The following is a 27,087-nucleotide window of genomic DNA, read 5'->3' on the forward strand; positions in this document are numbered from 1 at the left end:
CCACTAATGCAATATTTGAGCACTAAGGCTCGCAAAATGAACGTAGTCAAAGAGAACCCAATCCAACAAATGAGATGAAAATATATACTTGGTCATTTTATTTATTCAGAAAATTATTTAATATTACATATCTGTGAGTGGCAAAAGTAGAGTCCATCTGTTTAAAGGTGTTTTTCAATCATTGGCATGAATATCAGGTGTCAGTGCCTGGCCTGTTTTATTTAAAGAACAGAGATCTATCAAAGTCTGATCATGTTTGTGGAAGTGAATCTTGGGACAAACAAGGAGATTACTCTGCAAGTTAGCTGTATGCTTTGAAATGGCATCTTTTCACAAAATAACATTCTTCCTGAGAGGAGAAGAACCACAGAGATGTGGATGTGCCATCGAGATTCCATCGGAAGACCTCACAAAATTTGTGAAAATTGGAGTGACCGACCCGAATGTTGGTGACATGCCACTGCAATAGATGTATCTTGCAGTATTAAGGTCAACGTTAAGGGATTCATTGGGAATTTTGTGTAAACTTACATCTCTAGTTGTTTTGCAATTAACAGCTACCTAAAAGCTTACACACTTGGGTGCTAGATTGTGCTATGAGGTTGTTGTTGTTTCTTGTGCAGTAGCCTGCTACACCCACGTCTGCAAGAAAGTTTGATTTTCAACTTTGAATTTAAAATCGTATTTTCTTTCATTCCTTCTTTTGTAGTACATTCATCCTAAAATCCATCCATGAATCCCTGGCTGTAGAGCGTGAGCGTGTCAGACAGGCTTGGGCCGGACCTGACCTTCGGCAGTCAACCTCAGACCAGTTGGCCACATTGTGCACAACCCTCTCAGAGGTAAAATCTGTCCTCCCCGTTTAAGATGGTACTAGTGCACTTCTGACTTGCACTGTGAGCTGATGCTACTAGTATCACCTATAAACAGTTTTTGTTATTGCTGACTAAGGGATAAGGTTACTTATCATATCTTGTGGTAATTGAAAAGAATTATGTTTTAAAATCCACTTGGTTCATCCAGTAAGTTGAGGTGTGTGTGTGTGTGTGTTAAACCATTTTATGTCCTGATATTTGCTGAATTAATTTAAATTATACACTGTATGTACTGTCTGTCATGTATGCTGTCTCTTGCCTTTTATGCTTAAATTGTGTTAGTTACTGACTTGACTTTTTGTGTTTAGCTTGAGCTGCAGTCACGTTTTAACCAGAGTTCACTCTGTGTCATTGTCATCTGATTCCTCAGATGAGTCCTACTGTACTGTGCGCCAGGATCAGTGTGTGTGCTTCCCCACGTCTGAACTTTTAAAGTCAATGGTTTTTATTTATTTATTTAAAATAAATCTGTTGTCATTAAGCAGGACACTCCCTCTCAGGACCGTAAGCTCTCTCGTACACCTTCAGTAGCAGACTCTACAGCAGAGTATTTTGATGCCAGTGAGGTGGTTTGTGAGAATTTGTCTGAAAATGAAACCTCTGATGAATCTGGAATGAGTGATGTCACCACAAGCAACTCTGAACCAGAGGAAGGCCACAGTATGTCTACAATTAGCTAAAATGCCTAGTGCATGCCCTACCTTCAAGTGTCATTTGCAGGTGTTTTCAGTTTTGTGCACATTCACCCATTTATTGGTATGGTTTTTCTTATTTGTCTTTTCAGAAACTGCAAATATGAAGTACAAAGCCAGTGTTTCCAGCACAAATGATTTAGCTTCTAATGCTCAGGTCAGTGGGCGCCGCACAGTGCTTCCTGCACACAGCACTGATAACAGTCATATCGGAATCCTCAACATCCTGTACAACAACATCGGGAAGGATTTGTCACGGGTCTCCATGCCAGTGGCTCTCAATGAACCGCTTAGTTTATTACAGCGTGTCAGTGAAGAGCTGGAATATTCAGAACTCCTGGATATTGCCAACCACACAGATGACCCTTTCGAAAGAATGGTAAGAGCCCGGAGCATCATGCTTAAAACTTTGCATAAATTTTATCTTAACTGTGTGTACCACCAAAAGGCTGATTATGCATTATTTCAGTTTTCAGATTTATAAAAGCCCTTTGACACATGCGGCTGTGTTTATGCTCGTGCTTTATTCCCTACCCCATCTCCTTGCTGAAATAATCACATATACTATGGAGCTTAGTGAATATATAGTATAGTTTGTGTGAAACCCTTTTTAAATGATTAATTTATCATTTATGATTTACTTATTATTTAAATATGATGGGACACATTCCCATCCATTTGAGTCTATGTGAATGCTATGGTAACAAGCCTCCACAAGCTTTCATGGTTGTGGTTCCCAGATTTCAGAGTTTAAATCCCCCAATCAGAGCTTGTATCTTAAAAGATCCATTTTCTGACTAATTGTTTACTTCATTTCCTCATTATCTCAGCCCAAAAGAACTCTGCCGTTTGGATTTTGTGTATTTTTTTTTTTTTTTTGAAAAGTAGATAGTTAGATACTCGTCTAAGGGGATTTGTGTGATTCTCACCAGACTTGGTCAACAGTAGTCAAGTCTATTCAATAGTTATTCACAATTGTATTAATAATCTTGGATAAGAGTATTAGGTACATGTTGGCTACAGATGTGACATAAAATTATGCAATAGAATATTTGGATACAAGTCCTCTTTGCATCTTTTTGGAATGATCTTATGCAAATCTTTATGCAAAGGTAGTTTCTGTTCCTTTCTGAGAAGGGTGAGGAATTAACTCCTGTGAGAAAGAGGTCAAATGATTTCAAGATGGAGTCTGGTTTTGACTGTCCTGGGTGGGAGAAATCAACCCATTTCATCATCTTGAGTCACAATGGGTCTCATTCACTAATAATTGCGTAGAATATTCATATTGATATGCACATTTGAACTTCTTGCGAAAACGTTCCTCCTAATTCACAACACATTCGTGCGCACATGAATTTGTTCTTAACCTCATCCAAATTTTAGTCAATTTGGAATATTCTAAATGATCTGCCACATGCACAAAGGTTACAGTAGTTATTTGCATAAAACATGCCCAGATCATCTCCATATAAGGGCTTTCCGCACACACTTTCCTTCACAGCCTTTTTTCACTCTTGTCAAAGATACTCCACGCAACCCCATGTGATCTGGATCTTTGAGCAATTCCAAGTGTGCAGTGCTTAAAGGGTTAGTTCACCCAAAAATGAAAGTTGTCATTAATTATTCACCCTCATGCTGTTCCAAACCCGTAAGACCTCTGTTCGTCTTCGTAAACAAATTAAAATATTTTTGATGCATCTTGTGAGCTCTCTGACCCTCCCATAGACAGCAAGTGTCCTTACAAGATCAAGGCTCAGAAACGTAGCAAGTCATCAATAAGATGGTCCATTTGACATCAGGGGTTCAGCCATAATTTTATAAAGCTACGAGAATACTTTTTGTGTGCAAAAGAAAAGAAAAAAAAAACGACTTTATTCAACAATTCGTTTTCATGTCACCCTAGCACCCTTTTGGAGAGTGTCACATAAATAAACAGCGTATGGTGTTCTGTGTCAGCTGCGTCACGCGGATATGTTTTCATTTAACACCACTTTCTCTGACTCTTTGCTATTTACCAGTACATGCTATGGATGGTCCTGTAAAAAAATAAAAAAAAATAATAATAATCAATCAATAAAATAAGGGTTTGGTGCACCTGCAACTCCTCCAGCCACCTCAAAAGTATATTCATGTTCACAGTATTAAAAATGGAAGAAAAACCATAAATAAAACCTAATGCAGCAATCTTCTGCATTCAAGTACTTTCCAAACTTATCAAGCAGAGTGAGGGTGGCATCTTCAACTCCAAGCCCAACTCTGTAAGCAAACTGCAAAAAATTCAGCATAAAATTGAAAGCTAACCCCATGTTTCTTGATATCTCCCAAGGTCACATGTAAGGTATGAAAAGCAATGGTCCTAGTACTGAGTCTTGTGGTACTCCATACTGTACTTGTGATCGATATGATACGTTGTCATTCACTGCTATGAACTGATGATGGTCAGATATAGTTCTTTTCTCTTTACTGTTATCATTTGTATATTGTCAAAGTGGCTAATTCTTACGTCTGGTAATATTTCTATTCAAAATCACGATTCCTCTATTTCAAAAAAAAAAAAAAAGTTGTGGCAAAATATTAAATTTGAATTAATAGATAAAATCAAAAAATCACCCTGCCCTAGGATACTGCCTTTTTCTAGTATTTTTTACAGAAAAGGGAGATTTGAGTTTGATCTGTATTTAACTAACTAATTCTCTAGGATCAAGTTGTTGTTGTTGTTGTTGTTTTTTTTTTAAGAGAGAAGTAGAAATATAGCTGCAAGCAGCAATTACGGGGCCAAGCACTCCAGAGGCAAAGTTTTGCATGGCATGGAGCATCAGACCAACTGCAGAAATGCATAATTGAAGCCATTTTAGGATGATTGTAATTGAAACGGCTGAAAAATCATAAATACAACCACTAGTAATATGATTAAATGGGTTATCACTTTTGACCAACAGGTGGCACTGTAATCAAATAGTTTTGGTGTGTGAGGTTTGAGGTGACAATGGCGCACACAAAGTTTGTCAAAGCTTTGGAGAGAGATAGCCTTAGAGTCATTTTGGCACCGTGCCTAAAGTTTATAGCAGCGCTGTACGAAAACGGTTTCGTCTATCGAGATGAAATTCATAACTTTTTGTCAGCACAGTCTGAAGATGATTTGACTCGACTTTGGTGAAAATTGGACCAACGGTTGATGAGGAGTGCAAAAAAGTTGGTTTTCAACATAAATCAAAATGGCGGACAGGAATTTCGGCTTATGACATAATTGATATGTATGTTGTCTGCATGGCCTAAGGAATATTTTGAGACCAGTGTCATTACAATAGGTCAATGCAATCCAAAGTTATTAGCATTTTTTTTTTCTATTTCATAATTAACAATTTATGAATGGTCTCTTACTCCAGACCAATAAGTGCCGCTGTTACCAAATTGATGGGGCGTGATCAGTATGAGGAGACAATGGCATATACAAAGTTTGGTGTAAATGTCAAAGCTTGCCAGAGATACAGCCTCAGCTGCATTTTGGCATCTTTCCAGCAAATTCGTTGATGCGCTAAATGAGAATCAGTTTCGTATATCGACACAAAGAATATAGAGAGACCACTTTCATTTCAATAGTCTAATTTATTCAAAAGTTATTAGCATTTTTTAGATATTTCATTAACTTTTGACCACAGGGTGGCGCTGCCCCCAAACTTTGAGTAGCATCAGGGCATGGAGCCGAAGATTTTTGTAATTATTTTTGTAGCGATGCGATAATGCGTTAAAAAATACAGCATTTTAGAACATAATTCAAAATGGACACCTAAAATGGCTGACACGTGAACATTGGATATCATTCGTCTTGACATGACCCACCGAATCTAAAGAGACCAGTTTTGTGATTTTTAGCTAAACCATTCAGAAGTTATAAGCAAAAATATGCATTTTTCATATCTCCTGACCACTAGTTGGCGCTGCGTCGAAACACTGCAGGTAGTCTCAGGTCATGCTTATTATAACACACACCAAGTTTGGTCTCAATACAAACCGTTGCGGAGTTATAGCCTCACAAGCATTTTTAAGAGCTTTTCATAGAATTTGTTCGCGTGGTATTCGAGAACGGTTGGACGAATCAACTTGAATTCCATAACTTTTTGCAGGCATCGCCTGAAGATGATCTGAGCCAATTTTTGTGAAAATCGGACTAACCGTCTAGGACGAGTTTGAAAAAGTAGGTTTTTTGAACAATTGAAAATAGCAAAAAAACTAAAACTTGCGATTTTTTTTTTTTTTTTTTTTTTTTTTTTTTTTTTTTTAAATTTCGGGGTCCATTCCACTCTGCATGAACCAAAGATTCAGAGGAAAAAAAGAATTTTCAGTAGCTTACGGTTCAAAAGTTATTATAAATCTTTTTACATTTTGGACAAGTGGTGGCGCTATAGAGTTTGAGTTAGAGACTTCAAATTTGCTATGGTTAGCGGTGATGCTGTCCTCATCAGTGTGCCAAATTTCACAACTTTCCCTCAAGCGGTTGCCATAGACTTGCGGCGGAATTAACGGAAGAAGAATAACGCCGACGATTTCAATAGGTGCCTACGCACCTTCGGTGCTTGGCCCCTAAATACTTTCTCGCCATGTAATACGAAATACATTTTGTTTTGTTTTCTTCTAGCTGCGCGTCATTTTTCAGGCTGCTCTCTTTAAAGCGTGAGTGTTCTCGTTATACCACAGTGTCTGACTGTTAAGGAGCAATCGTATCTAAAGGGCTAGAAAAGAGTTTTATAGTTTGTTACAACATTAATTTTTTCTGAGACATTGGATTTGTTAGGAATTGGAAGTAAGGAATATTATTTACAAAGCAGTCCTTTGTGGTAAAGTGATGGTTCAACCATATGTTTTTAAGATTCAAACAGTGTTAAAGAGCAATGCACAAAGTGCTATATAAATGCATCATTCATTCATAACCTATGTAAGTTACATATACAAAAATATATTATAATTTAAATACCATAAACTGAATTATTGTATTCTACGTCACCTTTATAATTTAAGTATATCCAAGAACGTGCAACATGTTCCACATTCTTTATTCATAATTTTTTTTATAAGTAGAGTTTAAAAATAAATCGTTGAATTTTATTAAGTTAAATCGCCATGTTGTTCGGACCAAAGTGACTTGAACGTACCTGACATCGTAATTACGACTTGATAATTTTATATATATATGTGTATATGTGTGTGTGTAAATGGCAACATGCAAAATGGCAATATATATATATATATATATATATATATATATATATATATATATATATATATATATATATATATATATATATATATATATATATATATATAATATGTGTGTATATCTATATGTATATGTATATATATATATATATATATATATATATATATATATATATATATAGATATTTTATTATTAAAATATATATGTATATTTCCTTTCTATATTTAGATGGATGGATGGATAGATAGATAGATATTTTAGTAGATATTTTTTCCTTTCTATAATATATATATATATATATATATATAATATGGTCTATGTATATGTATATATGTATATATGTGTGTAATGTGGTGTATATATATAATATATATATATATATATATATATATATATATATATATATATATATATATATATATATATATATATATAGTATATGTATATATATATATAATGTGTGTGTATATATGTGTATTGTTTGTGTATATATTTGTGTGTATATAATAATAATAATAATAATAATAATAATAATAATAATAATATTATATATATATAGTGGAGATGTTGCATTGCCAAATATATTTTATAAGTGTTAAAATACAATCACAAAATTTTTTCTTACCACTAAGAGTTCTCCTAAATGGCAGTAAGTTTTTACTAAAAACCTATTCACAAAGCTGCTGAGACAAACTTTTAATAAGGAATAGACAGAAGTCTTAAGCTAAGAGGAAGGGCAGGGTTGACCTCGTTGCTATGGATGATGTCAGCATACTATGCACACAGTGATTGGCTGATGGTCTCTGTCAGAGATTTATTCATAGAAATGTTGTAGAGCACAATATTAAGTTTCCATATTCAAATAAAGGTTTTAAAATAAAAATGTTAATTGCCACATTCAAATATATATTTTAAAATGCAAGCCAAGTGATTAAACAATTAGGCTATATATTCAGCTAATTGTCAGCCTGTTATATGTATGATTCTCATAAACAATTAGTTAATATGCATTAAGGCTGCCCTCGACTAAAGATTTTTCTGGTCGACTAGTAGTCATGCATTTTAAGCATTTGTCGACTATTAGTTGCACCTTTTATTAATAAACCATATAAATCATAATAATGAGCCTTTTAAAGGGATACTCCATCCCAAATTGAAGATTTTGTCATTATTCACTTACCCCCATGTCGTTCCAAACCCATAAAAGCTTCGTTCCTCTTCAGAGCACAATTTAAGATATTTTGGATGAAAACCGGTAGGCTTGAGACTGTCCCATAGACTGCCAAATAAACAACAGTGTCAAGGTCCAGGAAAGTATTAAAAGCGTCATCAGAATAGTCCACCTGCCATCAGTGATTCAACCGTAACTTTATGAAGCGACCAGAGTACTTTTTGTACACGAAGAAAACAAAAATAATGACTTTATTCAACAATTCCTCTCCTCTGTATCTCTCCAAATCAGCGTAGCGCCATTTTTGTGCGTACAGCTCAGATTTGACAAAATGGTGCTACGCTGATTTTAAAAAATCACTAAGTAAAACACCCCGTCCAAATTGTATAAATAAATTGTAATTAGAATTTTTACATTTTTTTTTAGATTTTTTTCTTTTCTTTTTTTTATCGTGAGAATCTATATTGTATTTGTTTTGTTTTTTTGTATTTTAACTTTTGTCTTTAAGTTTATAAAGAACCTTCAATAAGTGGACCTGACTGCATGTGCAGCATTAGTCTGAGGTATTATTTGTAATTTGCCTTTTGTCCCCTCTCTTTCAGGTTTATGTGGCTGTGTTCTCTATTTCAGGCTATGCCTGGGCCAGCTGGCGTAATCGTTACAAACCCTTTAACCCTGTTCTAGGGGAAACGTATGAGAATGTGCGGGAGGACCATGGTTTCCGTTATATCGCAGAGCAGGTATGAACACTTCATATATAGGACATTACAATATGAAGGACTGTATTTTAAATAATTGCATTTTAACACTTTATTTTTTTTCCCCCCACTTTCTAGGTCAGTCATCACCCACCTCTGTCGGCCTGCCATGCAGAGTCTGATAACTTCAGCTTTTGGCAAGGTAACGTCCAAATTTGATGCATTCTTCATGTGGGATGTTACATTTAATATTTAATTTAAAACAGAGATACCCAATAAGCAGTTACAATGGAACACTTTTTGATGCCAAGCAGTGTTGTTTACTATGGCTTTTGGTGTATTTTGGGTTTTTTGAACATCAGACACTCTCTTCCAGTCTAGCTATAGCTGATCAGACCTCAGCCTCTATGCTATCAGCAATTGTGGAGGAAAAACACCCTCTTTATTGCCACTTCAGGGCTCCCTCTGCAGCATCTGTGCTGTTCCAGATGGCTCTTTATTTATTTTCCTGTGATGTCAAGTACAGAGTAGGTCCTGCAGAACTAGGCTTGTTGTGTTAATCATTATACCAACTTATCGCACAGTATATGGATGTGACTGCGGTTTACATAAGATATAAATACATTTCTCCAAAGTGTAGCCGATTATGCTGCCTCTGTCATGTCTCATCTGCTCTCTGTGTCTGAGGTGGGACTCTGTCTGCTCTGTATGGAGGAGCTGCCTGTGATGGGGAACTGAGTGTGTGCGGTTAAGTCTTCGGGTCAGTTCATTCATGGAAAAAAAAAAAAAAAACTGTTCGCCATCAGATGTTAGAAGTTGGTAGCAATATCTTTCTTGTAGTATTCAAATTTAAGGGGATTTCCCAAGACTGGCATCAGCGCTGTTCAGTGCATTGAATTGATGTCAATATCAGCTTCAGCATTTCCCAGGTGATGCTTTGATGGTGCTGATAGGTACTGCTGAAATATTATATAGTCAGTGGTATAAAATGGATGTAAAATTACAATATTATTGTTAATCACAATTATTTCTGAGACAATATGTCGCCGTGACGGGCCTATGCAGGGTGACTGACATGCAAAGACCCTGTAAAGTTTAAAATGGTTTTCAGTTACCCCTTTCTCAAAACCATTTTATATTTTTGGCTGTTATTAAAGACAGCACTTGGCCAAGTATCCCAGAAATGTCTTTATTTTCTGTGCAGTGTCAGAAGAGACCTCACACAATTGGAATGATTGCGTTCTAGTCATGCCTTGTTCAGCGGAGTGTGAAACCGCTCTTTAAGTCAGTGCTGCTCAGGCTAAGCAGACACACCCATCTCTTCTAGTCGCCACTAACCTTTGTCTCGAGGTCAGCATTGGTGGAGAATGAAAAGTTGTAGATAAGAAGTTTAGGCAGGATCCTCTGAAAAATCCTGTGCTAGTAAAGCTAGTATTGACTATTTAGGTTGGCTTGAGAAAGCCAACATACTGAAATGCTGTTTAGAAATATTCTTCTTCTTCTGAGACAAAAATATCTGACTCTAAACTTATCCAAGAGCTTTGAAGGCAAAACCACCGTCTGACTATTCAGACTCCTGTTGCTGTATCTTTTTTTTTTTTTTTTTTTTTAAGCACAGCATATTTTCTACACTTGATCTTGTCTTATCCTTTGGTATTCCTGTATAATATTTCTGTTTTTTGTGTCCGATCATAAGCTTATTCTAATGCTACAATGTCTGGTCAAGTTCAACAAGCCAGCCATTTTTCCAAGGCTTTCTTTAATCTTTAATTCTTCAAGGCTTTTTCTTTAATCTGCCTGAGAGCATGCTGAATTTACCTAGATGTGGAAATAGAAGAGATGATTTCTTTTTAATAATGTCTGCTCCTGTATTTTAGATTCTGTAAACTGGTAAATCTGCCATTTTAATTTGACTTGATCTTAGTTCTGAAATTGATTCAGTTGATCACACTACTCGTCTAAGTGATGAAGTTGGCATTAGGGGCGTGGCATTAGATTATCTTCATATCTCTCTGATAGGTTAGTAAAGGTGATGATTGGAAATGTGTCCTTCTTTCGCACCACTCACATATGTGGTACCTCAGGGGTCGCTTTTGAGTCTATTTTTTTTTTTCTGTTTGTATATGCTCCCCTTGGGTTCTATCATGAGGAAATAAAATATTTTGTATCGTTGCTATGCTGACGATACACAGATTTACATCCCCCTTAGATCGGAGTACTCTTACTATGAACTCCTCAAATGTTTTACAGATATTAAATGCTGGAAAGAAAGAAACTTTCTTAAATTAAATGAAAATAAATCTGAATTTTTTTTTTTTTTTTTTTTTGGCCTTCAGGTGCTGTCTTTTTTTTTTTTTTTTTTTTTTTTTTTTTTTTTTTTTTTGTCATCTAGATTTTCTGTTTTCCAATATTCATCCTTTTGCTAAAAACTTAGGTGTAACTTTGACACAGATTTAAATTTTAAAAAACTTAAAACCTATGCTCTCATTTAAGAATTTGGAGATTATCCATGCATTAATTTCTTCCAGACTAGGCTACTGCAGTGCCCTCTATACAGATCTCAATCTTCACTGTATCGCTTACAGTTGGTTCAAAATGCAGCCGTGAGGTTGCTGACTGGCACTAGGAGAAGGGAAAGCATCTCCACCAGTCAGTCCCTAGCATCCTTCATTGGTTACCGGTGCAGTATAGAATGCATTTTAAGGTTTTATTTGTTTTTAAACACTAAATGGTGTAGCCCCATCGTATCTGGCCGAGTTTTTTGAGTTACCAACAATCTTCTCGAACTCTCAGATGCTTTTTCTGTAGCTGGTCCTAGACTATGGAATAGCTTACCTCAGGACATTAGAGCTGCCCCTTCCATTACGGTTTTTAAATCACGGCTGAAGACCTATTAGTATTCCCTGGCATTTGGTTGAATTCTATTTTGTGTACTGTAATGTGTACAATCTCTTTTATTGGTTATTTGTTGTTTTTGTAGTTTTCTTTTATTTTCTTACTCCTTGTTATTATTGGTTTTGTACAGCACTTTAGTGTACACTAGTTGTTTTTAAATGTGCTATATAAATAAATTGACCTTGACCATGCTAGTAATGTGATAATATAAAACAAAACATCCATACAAACAAACAGGGAAGGGGGAACAACAGACACATCAATAATTTACAATTTGAAAGCGATGAAGAAAACCAATTCTTACTATTAACAAGTTGCGTAATAGCATGCCTGTTACTAACATTTAGGATGTTTATTAGTGCTTATAAAGCACATATTCTGCATGACCATATTCTACATCACTTATCCTACCCAATACCTGAATTTAACAACTACCGTACTAACTAATAATAAGCAGCAAATTAGGAGTTTGAGGCAAAAGTCGATTGTTTTGTTAATGGTGAGAATTGGACCTTAAAATAACGTGTGACCAATCCTCGTTGTCAAGTACTGCAGACTGCCTTTCATTGGTGCATTTGTTGCCACTAGCAAAAAAAAACACTGCCAGTTCTTGCTTGCAGACATGGTTTGCTAACGGCTTGTTTTGTATTTGCTATAAATGCAGCATTTGGCTGGTCCATGACAACCAATCCTTTTGAGTCTTGCACACCAGTGTTTTGCATTTTCTAAGCACCGTGTGGTTTATTAGCCTATGCCCACTGAGACACCACCCCAAAATCTGTGAAGAGAGGAGCCAACGAACTGGGCTGAGTGTCTAATCAAAATGAGGAGGAATCTGCTGTGTCGCGGGGTGTGTTCAGTGTTTTGCCCGCCTTGTCAAGCAAGCCTCAAAGTGGATTAGGGTCTGGACCTGACAGTCAAGCCAGCCCAATGTCTTTTGTCATGTTCATTCATAGTAAGTTGTTTCCATATCTCCATCATTTTACTTACCACCGGATTGTCTCATAAGGCTTCCTTTTAAGAATTCAGTTCAAGAATTTAAGGGTGTTGCCTGGCTTTCCTCCATGGTCATTGGTCCTGTCAACAACTGTACATGAGTTCTCGGTTTTTTAAAGAGACTGTCACAGGCTAGCGCCATGTTCTGTCATGAATAATTAAGCAGAAATCACATCCTCAACTTTTTTTTTAAATACAAAATGTACAATTATTATACAGTACATTCAACATTACATGGCATTTGACAGTACAGTGTCATTCTAACATTGACAAGGAATGTTTTTGAGACACCGCAGATGAGCCATTCCTTACTTTAAAATAATGATACTACCAAATGAAGTCACACACCTCAAATATAATATATATATATATATATATATATATATTAATATAAACATAAAAACATATGCATTTATTTTTATTGTTTGTTTGTTCATTCGTACATTCATTCAATCAGTCATTCTACATTTTCAGACCAGAGGTGGAAGTATAAGTTCTGGGGGAAGTCAGTGGAAATCGTTTCATCTGGAATGATTAATGTCACTCTGCCAAAGTGAGTATGGTTCAACTGAGCTCTCTACACAGTTGCGACTCAAATAATTTTATCTAACTTAAAACTTAAAATAGTCAGTTATTGAGAGATGTTAAAAGTGACTTTTGATATTCATTTTTTCATTCAGTTTTGAGTTTTATTTCCAGATGTAGCCATTTAAAATGCACATTGAAAGGAAAGGATCACACATGGTCACACAGTAGCACACAGGGCCACCAGGAATTAGTGTTGCCAAAAGTGTACAAACATAAGTGCTTGCTGATCAAAAGTAAGAAGCTTGATCATTGAAGCCAATCACAGTCATATCTGTTGAGCGCGTGAACACAATGATCTCAATCAGTGATGTTTAAGAATCGCTGTTGATCTTAATAGATGCATGATTAAGTTTAATAAATGCGAAATCATTTCAATGCACTGGCAAACCTCTAAAGAGTTAGAACTGGTGAATGTTGTTTACAGGTTTCATAAAGAAGAGAATGATGTGCGCCAAATGAGTCGCCGAATACTTTATTGGTCGCTGACGAAATAACTCAAAACACGAGCCAACGCAATGACATGAAATAAAAAACATCATGTTTTTAAAGAAGAGCGGCTTGATTAAGTGTTGGAAACAGCAGATGATGGGCACAGAACGGTAATAAAATGGTAACAAAAACAAGACCTCTGCAGTAACATACAGATAGTGTACAACTCTACTGCATGGGGATGTTTAGATAATTATAGGCTATAAGAATTCACAATGTCTTTTTTGAAAATGTTTAACTTACAGATCTTAGCTTACTTTAAATGATTCAGTTTGTTTTCAATTCTATTCTCAGTTTAACTGCTTTAGTTTCAGTCTGCATATATTTTATATTATAAATAATTGAGCTCAAAAAGGGAATTCATGAGCAATATCTGCTTCATTCAGTTACATCAAGGGTCAAACTAAATATAAATAGCACAAAGGTACACAATTTTTTTTTATTTATTTATTTTTTTTAAATGTGCACTGGTCTGGTATAAAGAATGTTTTTGCTCAGGTGGCCGAAATGTCTACTCAACAGGGTACCTCACTATACGATATTAATCATGATACATGGCTCACGATAATGATAATATCACGATACATTGATTCTGCAATAATCGATATATTGCTGGAAAATTCTAAGATTCATCACAATATATAACTATGAAAACAAATTCCTGTGAAAAGGTTAAGTGCAGTTTTTCTCTTTCAAGTCCAAACTGATAAAAAGGTTCTATAAATCCAATTTAACATACTATGTAAATTAATCATTTTATTATGATTCAAAGCTTACACTTGTCTTTGTGTGTAAAGCAACACATTTAACACACTTTATATAGAGCCTATATATATGTAAACCTGGTACATTTCAAAACTTACCTGGAGTGCATTCTCTCAACCTTACCTTTCTTCTCATCATAAAAATGGAGCCCTGCACACATGACATGCAGGGAAAAATAGCCGTTCACATCACCTCTTTTGCACACTCAGGTTCGTTATTTCAAATGTAGACATGCGGCCAGCACACACACTGCACACTTCTTCGCCGCATTACAGCTCTGATAAGGGTTTGTTTCGTCGTCCATGCCATAGGTGCAGATTTATGTTTCTGCCAGTCGGTGCCCACTGCATAAAGTGCACTTGCAATATCTGAGAGAGAGAGAGCATCCAGTTTCATTGACATAAATCCACCTGTGAACCGAGCGGAGAGCTTAGGTCACAATTTCCATGCATTTTTGAAGCTGGGAGCAGGTGAAATCTATTTAGAGCGCCTTATTTTAGTAATTAAAAGATCAATATTTGGCGCCAAATATCGATTCTCGTATCGCATGGAGGACAACGATATATGGCCATATCGATATATTGTCCCACCCCTACTACCCAATGGATAAAAAATGAAATTTCCATCAAGCTTTTTTCTTGTCTATAGAATATGAAAAACCGAAGGCAGCAGCCATGCAAAACTGACAAACTGAAGAAACCCATAATCTAAAAGCACTGTGTGATGCATTATATTAAATAAAATTAAATGTACATTTAGATTAGTTTAAAAGGGTCATGAATTGGAATGTTTTGACATTGTACTATTAAAAACATCCTGTAAGTTTTAGAGTTCAGTGTTTCCCCTTGAAGGTCGAGGTCATTTTATTTAATTACATTTTCTCTATAGCGCGATACCACAACAGAAATCATTTAAAGTTACCTTTTCGATAGAACAGGTCTATACCTTGCTCTTTTATTACACAAACTAAATAGCCGTATGTTATTGATCTTATTTACATGACGCATGTCAATTCGGGTCTCTGTTACATGGTCGCGCGCTCGGTATCGCGTACAGCGGAAGCGGAGAGTACCGTCCCAATGCGCACACACACACACACGTGAACACATTCCCACTAGTATTTGTAAATATTAAGCCACATAATGATTATTTAAATATGAATTCTGCGTGTATCTGTGTTAATGAATAGCGCAGCCGCGTGGTTTGGTACTTGTACTGAAGCACATCTCCAGAGCTGCTCTGAGAGTCACTTCATGAGCAACTGACTGTTTAATTTTTGTAAATCTATCCTCATATCATATACACACAGAAATGTAAAGGTATTCACGTCAACCTGTCAAAATAAAAGTTTGGTTAAACTTGCGCTTGCGAAATATAGATTGTTCAGTATAGGCATAATAGGAATAATTATACAATATTTAACGTTTTAATTGTAATATTAAATGACATTTTTCAAATAATTACATTTTCATTACTTAAAAGATAAAATAAATGTTTTATGCCTTAGAATTTCTGAGCAAAAAAAATCATAAGGCTATTGTAAGAAGAAATTAAACTAGTTTTTATGCTTACAAATAATTAGACATTCTAAAACAGAATTTGGTAACAATAAAACATAAGGTTGGAAAAAATGAAACATTTGATAGGGCCCTAAACATGTAATTTTAAAAAAAAAACCATTAAACCATTAAAAAGAAGTCCAGGAAAAAAAAAAAGCCCCCCCCCCACACCCCCAAAGCCGTAAACCTGGGGGAAACACTGGAGTTTGTACTTGGTTATAATGAAAGCATTTGTGAAAGTTCAAAACTAGAGTTGCAAAAAGACGAGATCGTTGCATTCATGCGCCCAGTCTCATTGGCTACAATGCTCATCGTTGCAACCTTTCATGCGACAGGAGTAGATCTAAATAAATGCTATAATCAACACTCCCCATTAATAGTTCATCTCAATAGCCGTAATAGTAAAAATAAGTCTGTCTTATTTAACTAATGTAAAGTTGCATCTTTGGTACATGTAATGCAATGTAAAGGCCATGTCGGTCTCATCCGAAATCTAAAGAAACAATTATATTTTGAATTTACAAGTAGTGTACAATTTATTTATTTTTTTTTCTTTAATCAACAAAAATAATCTGGTCACTGTATATGATTTGTTTTCCTGATCTTTTCTCTTCAGCTACGGTGATCATTATGAGTGGAATAAAGCAGTCACTTGCATCCACAATGTGTTCAGTCAGCAGAGATGGCTCGAGCACTACGGTGACGTCATCATTCGTAACCTCAACAACGATGAGTGCACCTGCAAGATCACATTTGTCAAAGTGAGTTTTAGTTGTTTTTGTGTTTTACTTTGTGAAAATCCTGGCCTTGGCTTTTGGTCACTAGCACAGCATACAAGTGCAAACATTTTTGAGTGGTCAAGATTAATCTAAACAATGCATAAAACCCCACACCCAGAAAACCCCAAAAAGTATTTACATTTGTGAATACAAGTGTGTATATAATATAAATAGTCAATTAGTTGGTGCAACTAATAATAGCTGCACCAACTAATTGACTAGTCAACTCCAACGCTCTGTCATGACACTTTAAGGGGGTTATACGATGCGATTTCAAGTTTTCCTTTCTCTTTGGAGTGTTACAAGCTCTTGGTGCTTAAAGAAGATCTGTTAAGTTGCGAAGACTAAAGTCTGAAACCCAAAGAGATATTCTTTATAAAAGTTAAGACTCTGCCACGCCCTCCTAAAACTGCTCGTTCTAACAGGCCCCCACATGTTTACTTAAATCTGACTGAAGTTTTTAATTAAGCCGCCCAAATGTTCACGCAAAGAAAGAAGGTGTAACTTTGATTCTTGCTGTTGCTGCTGGCGCTATGTTGCTATGTTTCACAATGTTTCATTGTGAAAGCGAAAATACTTTGGTCTTCCAAAAGAGGACACAACTAGAAATCAGTGGTTAAGTTGTATTTACAACACTGTTCCAGAACAGTTCAACCCAAATATTCAGATGTGTGCAGCACATTTTCCTGATCCTGGGAGAGAAGACTACAACGCTGGCGCTTCTGACTCACAGTCTGTAAGAACGTTTACATATGTTAAGGATTTGCCACTGATGGTTCAAACATGAGTTTTGAGCAGTGTAGAGCAGCGGTTCTCAATTCCAGTCCTCGCACCCCCTGCTCTGCACAGTATGTTTCTTTTATGGCTTCAGACATTTGTTCCACTCGAACATAAGTGCCCTGCGAAGTGTACATCACAGTATATTCCGCCATGATGGTATATGATGTCACACTTGTCCATGTGTAAAGATGTTGTGCAGCGCAAATCCATGAATGAATGTTCTGATGTGAGGTAAAGATTTCCCCTGCTCAGGGAGAAGGAAGCAATGAACACTGTGTAGGGACCATGTCAATGAGAACACAGTTCATGCACGGAGCTCACTTCTAATGAGCTGATTATCTGAATTATGTGTGTTAACAAAGAGAGACGTGCAAAATATGAAGAGCTGGGGGGCACGGGGACTGGAATATCTAAACTACTTCCAGCATCCAGTATAAAACACTTGTGCTTTTAAGCCAAATACACACTGAAAATAATAATTTACTGACATCTAGACGTGACTCTCCGCCATCTCTGATTAAATAGGTCAGGTTTTTTTTTTTTTTAGGTTTTTTTTTTTTTGCGTTTGTTTTTGTTTTGTGTTTGTGTTTGATTGCTTTATTTTATCCTTGAACTGAAAAGTTTACAGGAATTTGCAGGTTAAAACAAATCTATTCACAAAAACCTGCTTTTCATTTTTACGTTTATTTTTGTTATAAGTTTGGGGGAGTAGTTATAAGTGTGTAACACTATTACGTAATTTAATTACAAAATGTAACTGAAATCGGTTACAGTTACTGATGAAAAAAGTGTATTTTAAGTTAGTTACTTATGAAAATGTTAACAATTGACCTATCAGTAAGCCCCTCCCCTCGAACACAGATGAGCCAATGACAGTTGAGTATAAGTTGCACGGGGAGCAGAACTGCAACATCTGTAGGTCTCAGTGCCATAGAGAAACACTGGAAGAGCCAAAGCTTGCATCGGTTTGATGGGGTTTATGCTTCAAAAAACGATATGCCTGGGGTACTTGTAACAGTGATTCCAGGTATCTTGAGAGGATAGGCAATGGAATTTATTTTATTCTATTTCCTAAACCCAAACAAAATGGAGCAAAATGTTCCAAAGCATTCACCCCCAATCCCAATGAAGAGAGAAATGTGTTTTTTTTTTTTTGTTTGTTTGTTTTCTTTCTTTTTTGGGTTGTCATACTTTCATTAAGTTACAATTTTCATTTGCTCAAGTAGAACGTTAATGTCACATCTTGTGCTTCAGCAAGGTATCTCTGGCTAAAACTAGCTAACGTTAAAGTTAATGACTCTATACAAACCTAAATAGCGGACTGTTCTCACGTCTCACGGCACTAGGTCAATAACAAAGTGGGTTACATCTTAATATTTTTACACTCACATACAGATTTGATTGATTTCTCTCCCAAATTGAATCGACTACTATAAAATATGAGACATTGTTTCAAGAGTTTAGGACACAGTTATTAAATAAGCATATGTCCTATTGTTTTATTTCCTATTTAGTATAATGAATAGGCTATGCTTTTTTTTATTTATTTATTTTTAAGATTAGCTGCTTTTTTCAGAGCATTGTTAGATGCAAGTGTTTCCTGTCATAGATATACAGAGATTTGATTTTAAAAACCGTATCATCGCTATTAAAATCTCTTATGATTTAAAATCATTATTTAACCTCAGAGCGATCTCAAAGTAAAAATAGGTGCTTAAGTCTGAGTTTGTGGTGGTTGGACTTTAAAATTAAATTATTATAATCAATTCAAGTGTTGAGTAAGTCTGATAGTAAACAGTGTTAATTACTACTGTAAGGTTAACCCTGCCTGTTTTAAATGTTTGAAAATGAATAGCAGTTGAAAACATTCACTAGAAATTTAGAAAAGTAATCAAATGTAATCAGTTACATTACTTTAAAGGACACATATTATGCTCCTTTTTACTATATGTAATATAAGTCTCTGGTGTCCCCAGAACGTGACTGTGAAGTTTCAGCTCAAAATACTCCACAGATCATTTATTATATCATTTGAAAATGCCTATTTTGAGTGGAAGAAGAAACGCATTGTTTTTCGTGCCTGTCTCTTTAAAGGCACATGAGCTGCTGCTCTCCGCCCCCTTTTCCAAGTGATGTAACATACAGTGACAAGTGACGAGACATACAGCCAAGTACGGACCCATACTCAGAATTCGTGCCCTGCATTTAACCCATCCTAAGTGCACACACACATTCGTAGCACATATACAGAAAGCGGCTGTCACATGTGAGTACTAAATTAAGTTCTCATTCACACACAAGTTTACGTTAACATCACAAGAGTTACAAAAACAGTAGATTATGTCTGTGAAGGTAAACTGCTGGGAAATAAATTGCATGTTTAAGGCTGATTTATACTTCTGCTTCGAACCTATGCATAGACAAGCACCCTACATCGTAGCCTACACCGTAGCCTGACGTGCACCTCTCCTAAAAAATCTAACAGCGTGTCAATTCTATGTGGACCGCAAGCGCTGTGATTGGTCTGTTACAATCCCTTCCTCCATATATACTTGAGTTTTGTGTGTGTTTGTCCACTTCAATATAGTTTAATGTTACACCTTCTTATTTAAAGTAAAACAAAGCAAAGAACAAGTTTCTTATTTATTAAACTACGTAGCATTATACTTCAGTAGTTGTCTGCGACAAACAATGTTGATCTGCCATGGATATGCCAAGTCCTTGTGGAGATTGAAAAATTGCCGCCATCTACTGTTCCGTTGTTGTCTCCTTTTTGTAGTTTTAAAATAATGATTTAATTTAATATTTATTTTCCGCCATCACGGCTATAATGCTTCTCTGACGAGCCACTTCTTCTTTGGCTTTTGTCATGGTACTTCAGGTTACACCACCTACATGCCCGTGGACACAGCAGACTAGCGGTTTGTATGTGTACTGCACATCGATGTGGACAGCGATGCAGAAGTATAAATGAAAACTGGTTCTGCTTCTAGAAGGGTTTTTTTTTTTTTTTTTTTTTTTTTTTTTTTTTTTTTTTTTAAACCGTGACCACTAGCATATACTGCAAAAAAGATTGCTGAAGTCAACAGATTTTACTAATAGACGTACCTATTTTTGTCAAACAGCGATACTGCCTTCTTTCTGAAGTCATTAATTATCTTATATAGTGTTAGTCAAATTATTTTCTGTATAGTGAACAAGTGATAGTTAGGTGTTGGAAACATTCATCTATAAAATGTTTGATTGCACAATTTTTCCTTTGTGAGTCATTGTTAAATAAAGAAAATTCAAACCTGGGGGTATTCCAAAAAGCAGGTTATGTGACATACCCAGGTATGTTTGAGGATAAGCGAGCGGATAACCTCAGCTTTCGGTTCGAAAATCGGAGGTTACTTTCAGGATATGTAAGTATCCATAGCAACTTGCTCTCTGAAGATAACCTGCTCCGGAGCAAATTATGTTCCAGGGTTAGTTCACTTCAGTGCACATGTGATCTACTGACGAGCCTTCAGTGGGTGTGACCAATAGCGCACATCATTATGTAATATTACGATATGTAATATAGCCTATATATATATATATATATGTATATATATATATATATATATATCTATATATATATATATATATATATATATATATATATATATATATATATATATATATATGCAGCATCTCACAGAAGTGAGTACACCCCTCACATTTTTGTAAATATTTTATCTTTTCATGTGACAACACTGAATAAATGACACTTTGCTACAAGTCACCTTTATTTATATAGCACTTTAAACAAAAAAGATTGCGTCAAAGCAACTGAACAACATTAATTAGGAAAACAGTGTCAAATAATGCAAAATGACAGGTAAAAGGCAGTTCATCATTGAATTCAGTGATGTCATCATGCAGCTCAGTTCAGTTTAAATAGTATCTGTGCAATAATTTGCAATCAAGTCAACGATATCGCTGTAAATGAAGTGTCCCCAACTAAGCAAGCCAGAGGCGACAGCGGCAAGGAACCAAAACTCCATCGATGACAGAAGAGAAGAAAAAACCTTGGGAGAAACCAGGCTCAGTCGGGGGGCCAGTTCTCCTCTGACCAGACGAAACCAGCAGTTCAGTTCCAGGCTGTAGCAAAGTCAGATTGTGCAGAAGAATCATCTGTTTCCTGTGGTCTTGTCCCGGTGGTCGTCTGAGACCAGGTCTTTACAGGGGATCTGTCTCTGGGGCTCTAGTCCTGGTCTCCGCTGTCTTTCAGGGATGTAGAGGTCCTTTCTAGGTGCTGATCCACCATCTGGGCTGGATACATACTGGATCCGGGTGACTGCAGTGACCCTCTGACTTGGATACAGACTGGATCTGGTGGCTGCGGTGACCTCGGAATAAGAGAGAAACAGACTAATATGAGCGTAGATGCCATTCTTCTAACGATGTAGCAAGTACATTGGGTGTTATGGGAAGTGTTCTCGGTTCCGAGTGTACAGCTTGTATAACAGTGTAAATTTGCTGTCCCCTCAAAATAGCTCAACCCTCAGCCATTAATGTCTATACCACTGGCCACAAAAGTGAGTACACCCCTAAGTGAAAATGTCCAGATTGGGCCCAATTAGCCATTTTGTCTCCTCAGTGTCACGTAACTCGTTAGTGATACAAGGTCTCAGGTGTGAATGGGGAGCAGGTTTGTTAAATTTGGTGCTATCGCTCTCACTCTCTTATATTGGTCACTGGAAGTTCAACATGGCACCTCATGGAAAAGAACTCTCTGAGGATCTGAAAAAAGAATTGTTGGTCTATACATAAAGATGGCGTAGGTTATAAGAAGATTGCCAAAACCCTGAAACTGAGCTGCAGCATGGTGGCCAAGCGGTTTAACAGGAGAGGTTCCACTCAGAACAGGCCTTGCCATGGTCGACCAATGAAGCTAAGTGCACGTGCTCAGTGTCATGTCCAGAGGTTGTGTTTGAGAAATAGACATATGAGTGCTGCCAGCATTGTCAGTGCTGAGACCATACGCCGCACACTGCATCAAATTGGTCTGCATGGCTGTCATCCCAGAAGGAAGCCTCTTCTAAAGATGATGCACAAGAAAGCCTGCAAACAGTTTGCTGAAGACAAGAAGACTAAGGACATGGATTACTGGAACCATGTCCTGTGGTCTGATGAGACCAAGATAAACTTATTTGGTTCAGATGGTGTCAAGCATGTGTGGCGGCAACCAGGTGAGGAGTACAAAGACAAGTGTGTCTTGCCTACAGTCAAGCATGGTGGTGGTAGTGTCATGGTCTGGGTCTGCATGAGTGCTGCTCCTGGCACTGGAGCTACTTGTACTGTGACAAACTGAAGCAGAGCATGAGTCCCTCCCTTCGGAGACTGGGCCGCAGGGCAGTATTCCAACATATCGACCCCCAAACAAATCTCCAAGACGACCCGGGTAAAGGTGATGGACTGGCCAAGCATGTCTCCAGACCTAAACCCTATTGAGGATCTGTGGGGCATCCTCAAACAGTGGTCTCTAACATCCACCAGCTCCGAGATGTCATCATGGAGGAGTAGAAGAGGACTCAAGTGGCAACCTGTGAAGCTCTGGTGAACTCCATGCCCAAGAGGGTTAAGGAAGTGCTGGAAAATAATGGTGGCCACACAAAATATTGACACTTTGGGCCCAATCTGGACACTTTCACTTAGGGGTGTACTCACTTTTGTGGCCAGCGGTTTACACATTAATGGCTGTGTTGTTATTTTCAGGGGACAGCAAATTTACACTGTTATACAAGCTGTACACTCACTACTTTACATTGTAGCAAAGTGTCATTTCTTCAGTGTTATCACATGAAAAGGTATAATAAAATATTTACAAAAATGTGAAGGTAATGTTTAATTTATATTATTTATTACATTTTTTTTATATTATCTCGCACGGTATTTTCTATAATGTCTAAATTCTAAATCAAAATACATGTCTGATATGACTTAATATATAATTAACATCAAAACAAACAATTCATGTTCTCAAGGATTAAAGATTAAACAGAAAAAAAAATTAATAATAATTGCACAACCAATAGTTAGGTGGCGATATGCACCAAGTATGTAAATTACCACTGAACAAAAGAAGAAAGAAACAGCGTGGCACCCTTATTCTTAGCGTCCGTTTCCATAGTGACTCGTCGATTCGTCCCTCTGTTGAGAAAGTGAGAATGTCTTGAGTCTTAACCAGGAACATACTCCGAGTTGAATGAACTTACTCCAGGACGCATTTTTGGAACCACATACCTTAAGTAAGCAACGTTTGGGTTAATCAAACGAGAGTTCAGGGTTTAGCTGACGGTAAGCTAACAGTGCTTTCTGGAATACACCCCTGATTACAAGCAGTTATTTAATTAGGGATTAATCTAAACTCCGTTAGACAATGGTCCTCCAGGATCAATGTTGCCCATCCCTGCTGTAGACTAAAAGCAACAAAACTTTTTAACTTGTATTGTAAAGGTTTTTTAAAGGTTTTATTCTTCTGTTATGCTGCTTAGGTTTCCATAGTGATGGGGATAGTGATCATCAGGTTACTCAACTGACTTTATGCTATTAGATTCTTAAAGAGAGACTCCACCCAAAAATGCAAATTCTCTACTCACTTCATCACCAGTTGTATGTCACTTTCTTCAGATGTGAAGTGTATATGACACTAATGTAATTCTCATTTGTCCAGTCGCGTTACTGGGGTGACGAAAACAGCAAGAATGAAGTGCAGGGCACAGTCCTCGACCGTGCTGGCAAAGTGCTTCACCGCTTCGGGGGATCATGGCATGAAGGCATCTTCTGTGATACACTTCCCAACCCACAATGCATTTGGAAGCCCAGTAAGTGAACATGCACACGGTAGTCCTAACCAATTTACATTTAGTTGGATGTTGAATTAGATTGTCTATATTGTAATTCACAGATCCTCAACCAGATGATTACTTTGACTACTATGGCTTCTCCCAGTATGCCAGAGAGCTCAATGACCTGACGCCTGACATAAAGGATAAATTGCCCATGACAGACACTCGTTTTCGTCCAGACCAAAGGTATGTGGGCAGTAATTAGAGAGAAAACAATATCTGTTTGTTACTTCCAAACAGTGTTGGGAGGTTACTTTGGAAACGTAATACGTTACCGTTTACAAATGATCCTATTTAATAGGTAATAAGTAGTGTAACTATTTCAATTACTTAATGTAACTGATTACATTTGATTAGTTTTTCATTACTTTTCTAGTGAATGTTTTCAACTGTTAATCATTTTCATACATTTAAAGCAGGCAGTGTTAACCTTACAGTCGTAATCAACACTGATTACTGTCAGACAGAATTCTTCATCACTTACTGTAAATTAAAATAAGCACAGCCACCACAAAATCAGACTTTAGCACCTCTTTTTACTTTGAGATCGCTCTAAAGTTAAATACTGATTTTAAAATAACAAGATATAGTTTGAAAGCTATGATACTGTTTTTGAAGTCAAATCTTTGACAGGCGGCACTTATATCTAACAATGCTTTGGAAAAAAAAAACTGTTAGTCTTAAAAAATAAAGCATATACACAAAACCAAATAGGAAATAAAGCAGTTATTAAATAAGCATGTGTCCTCTTGTGTCCTAAACTCACATTTTTCTCAATAATTGTAACAGATTAGTTACATTTATTTTGTAATGAAGTTACGTAATTCCGTTACATGTAACTAGTTGCTTCCAAAACCTTGGTCAGAACAAAACCTATATACATTTTTTTTTTTCTTCTTTTAAACGAGTTTGGTGTCAGCATCACCCTTTACTAACAGTTGTACTAATGTTTATTGCAGGTTAATCAACTGACTTTACACTATAAGATACTTAGAGATACTCAACCCAAAAATGCAAATTCTCTCATCTCTTCACCAGATGTATATTACTTTCATCATATGTGAAGTGTGATGTAACGTTGTTGTGAAATGTTTTGTAACCGTGTAATAATCTTCAGTTCTTCTGCATCACTTCTCACGTGAATGTCTGACACATACACGTGCATTATATGCACTTTCTAAATGGTTTTTCTAAACATTGTTCTTCAGTTCTTGTTTATTTACATCTAAAGAAAGTCAGTCTATATACAGTACGTGGAACAGCATGTGGGTGAGAGAATTTTCATTATTGGGTGGAGTAAAGTTTTACTTATTTTACTTGGTATCTCATTTCAGTCATCAAAGTTTTGTATTTTACCACTTTGGTCAAATTTACTTGAATGTCATTTGTTTTAGTGCATAGAACATAGCAAGTGAAGATATTGAGATGGCTGGAAAATGTATTTAAATTAGCTATTTATTTTCCTTTCAGGCTTCTTGAAGAGGGCAAAGTGGAAGAAGCCGATAAACGTAAGGATGAAATAGAGGAGAAACAACGTGAAAGACGTAAGGCAATGACCAAGAGGGGTGAAGAGCATGTTCCACGTTTCTTTGTGTGAGTCCCACTATTTATTCCATATTTCTGCTTATAAAATCTGCTGGCAATCTGAAGCAATTAGTTCAGATTAAATTAAATTATAATCCTCAGATTAGTTAAATAATGCCGGGGGAACACATATGTTAATAGTATATATTCTGCAGATAACACATTTAAAAAAAAGCCATGAATGTCTACGTATTCAGAGTGTGAATCAACATGGATGATTCATGAACTACAGTAATACCATTAAAGTGTATTTGTAAATACCTTATTTAAAACCATGTACAAATATTTGTCTTCCATCAGAAAATCCTTAGATCATGCTGGAAGAGAGGTATGGGTGACAAATGGAATTTACTGGAAGATGCGAGAAAATCCAGGATTTGCCAGCACTGAAAATCTGGATTTGTGGTGTTGATGGAATTGAAGTCCTGCGATTTGTGATATCCCAGTATTCTGTTAGTGAAACTCATGAATTTTGGCATGTCGGTATGGTTTAGTGTATGTATATAATTATATTTTACGTAACCGTTGTGAATTTTAGTATAAAACAAAGACTTCAAAGGCAATGCAGGAATGGAGTTTCGGTGCTTTTTTAAATCTAAATTGTGATATTCCTAAAGCCGTACCACCCTCATTTTTAGTGATTATTTAAAAATAGGTGTGTGTGTGTGTGTGTTAATCAAAAATACCTTCCATATTATGTGTAATGAATAGATGTCTTAAAAATATTTCCTCCCCTTTTTAAAGTCTTTTTTTTTTATTGAAATGTAAGCTCTAATGTCAGGGTCTTTGATATACATAATTGAATTTAGTACAGAGTGTTTCCCATTTTAATAGACCTGTATGTGTAAATTGTGCATGTCTATACTGTTTGCTGTAAGTTATGCTTTTTACCAGATGAATTTAATTATTTCTGCTAGAAAATATTGCATGATCTCGCTGTATAAAATACTTTGTGCTAGGTAATTCCTCAAATTAATATAATGAAAATGACATGTTTCTTTTTTAATTTTCAACCAAATCAACTGAAAATATTTTGGTGAAGAGTGTAATTAGGTTATGTGCAGTTTCTTGTATGAATGCATTTCCAATCAGATGAGACTTGAATAAATATTAAATTTGAACACAA

At 36.2% G+C, this 27,087-nt stretch overlaps 1 protein-coding gene across 1 annotated transcript; it reads left to right on the forward strand.

The window, feature by feature from the left end:
* Nucleotides 1–319: 319 nt before the first annotated feature.
* Nucleotides 320–27,087, forward strand: LOC109061787 (oxysterol-binding protein-related protein 6-like). Its single transcript, XM_042754537.1, has 13 exons — nucleotides 320–445; nucleotides 751–842; nucleotides 1,184–1,274; nucleotides 1,358–1,535; nucleotides 1,660–1,946; nucleotides 8,556–8,693; nucleotides 8,790–8,853; nucleotides 13,017–13,095; nucleotides 16,560–16,704; nucleotides 24,203–24,353; nucleotides 24,437–24,563; nucleotides 25,848–25,970; nucleotides 26,262–27,087. The coding sequence occupies exons 1-13, from the start codon at nucleotides 320–322 to the stop codon at nucleotides 26,371–26,373; spliced, it is 1,713 nt and encodes a 570-aa protein (XP_042610471.1). The 3' UTR covers nucleotides 26,374–27,087.

The sequence above is a fragment of the Cyprinus carpio genome, unplaced genomic scaffold, assembly GCF_018340385.1.
Source record: "Cyprinus carpio isolate SPL01 unplaced genomic scaffold, ASM1834038v1 S000006538, whole genome shotgun sequence".
In the NCBI taxonomy this organism is placed as follows: Eukaryota; Metazoa; Chordata; class Actinopteri; order Cypriniformes; family Cyprinidae; genus Cyprinus; species Cyprinus carpio.

What these genes read in the sequence shown, in the direction of transcription:
- LOC109061787 (XM_042754537.1), top strand. Translation starts at nt 320, where the DNA reads ATGGCATCTTTTCACAAAATAACATTCTTCCTGAGAGGAGAAGAACCA. An exon ending in ACTGTACTGTGCGCCAGGAT is followed by an intron (nt 1,275 to 1,357) that starts CAGTGTGTGTGC and finishes GTTGTCATTAAG; the next exon opens with CAGGACACTCCCTCTCAGGA. An exon ending in ATTAATGTCACTCTGCCAAA is followed by an intron (nt 13,096 to 16,559) that starts GTGAGTATGGTT and finishes TTTTCTCTTCAG; the next exon opens with CTACGGTGATCATTATGAGT.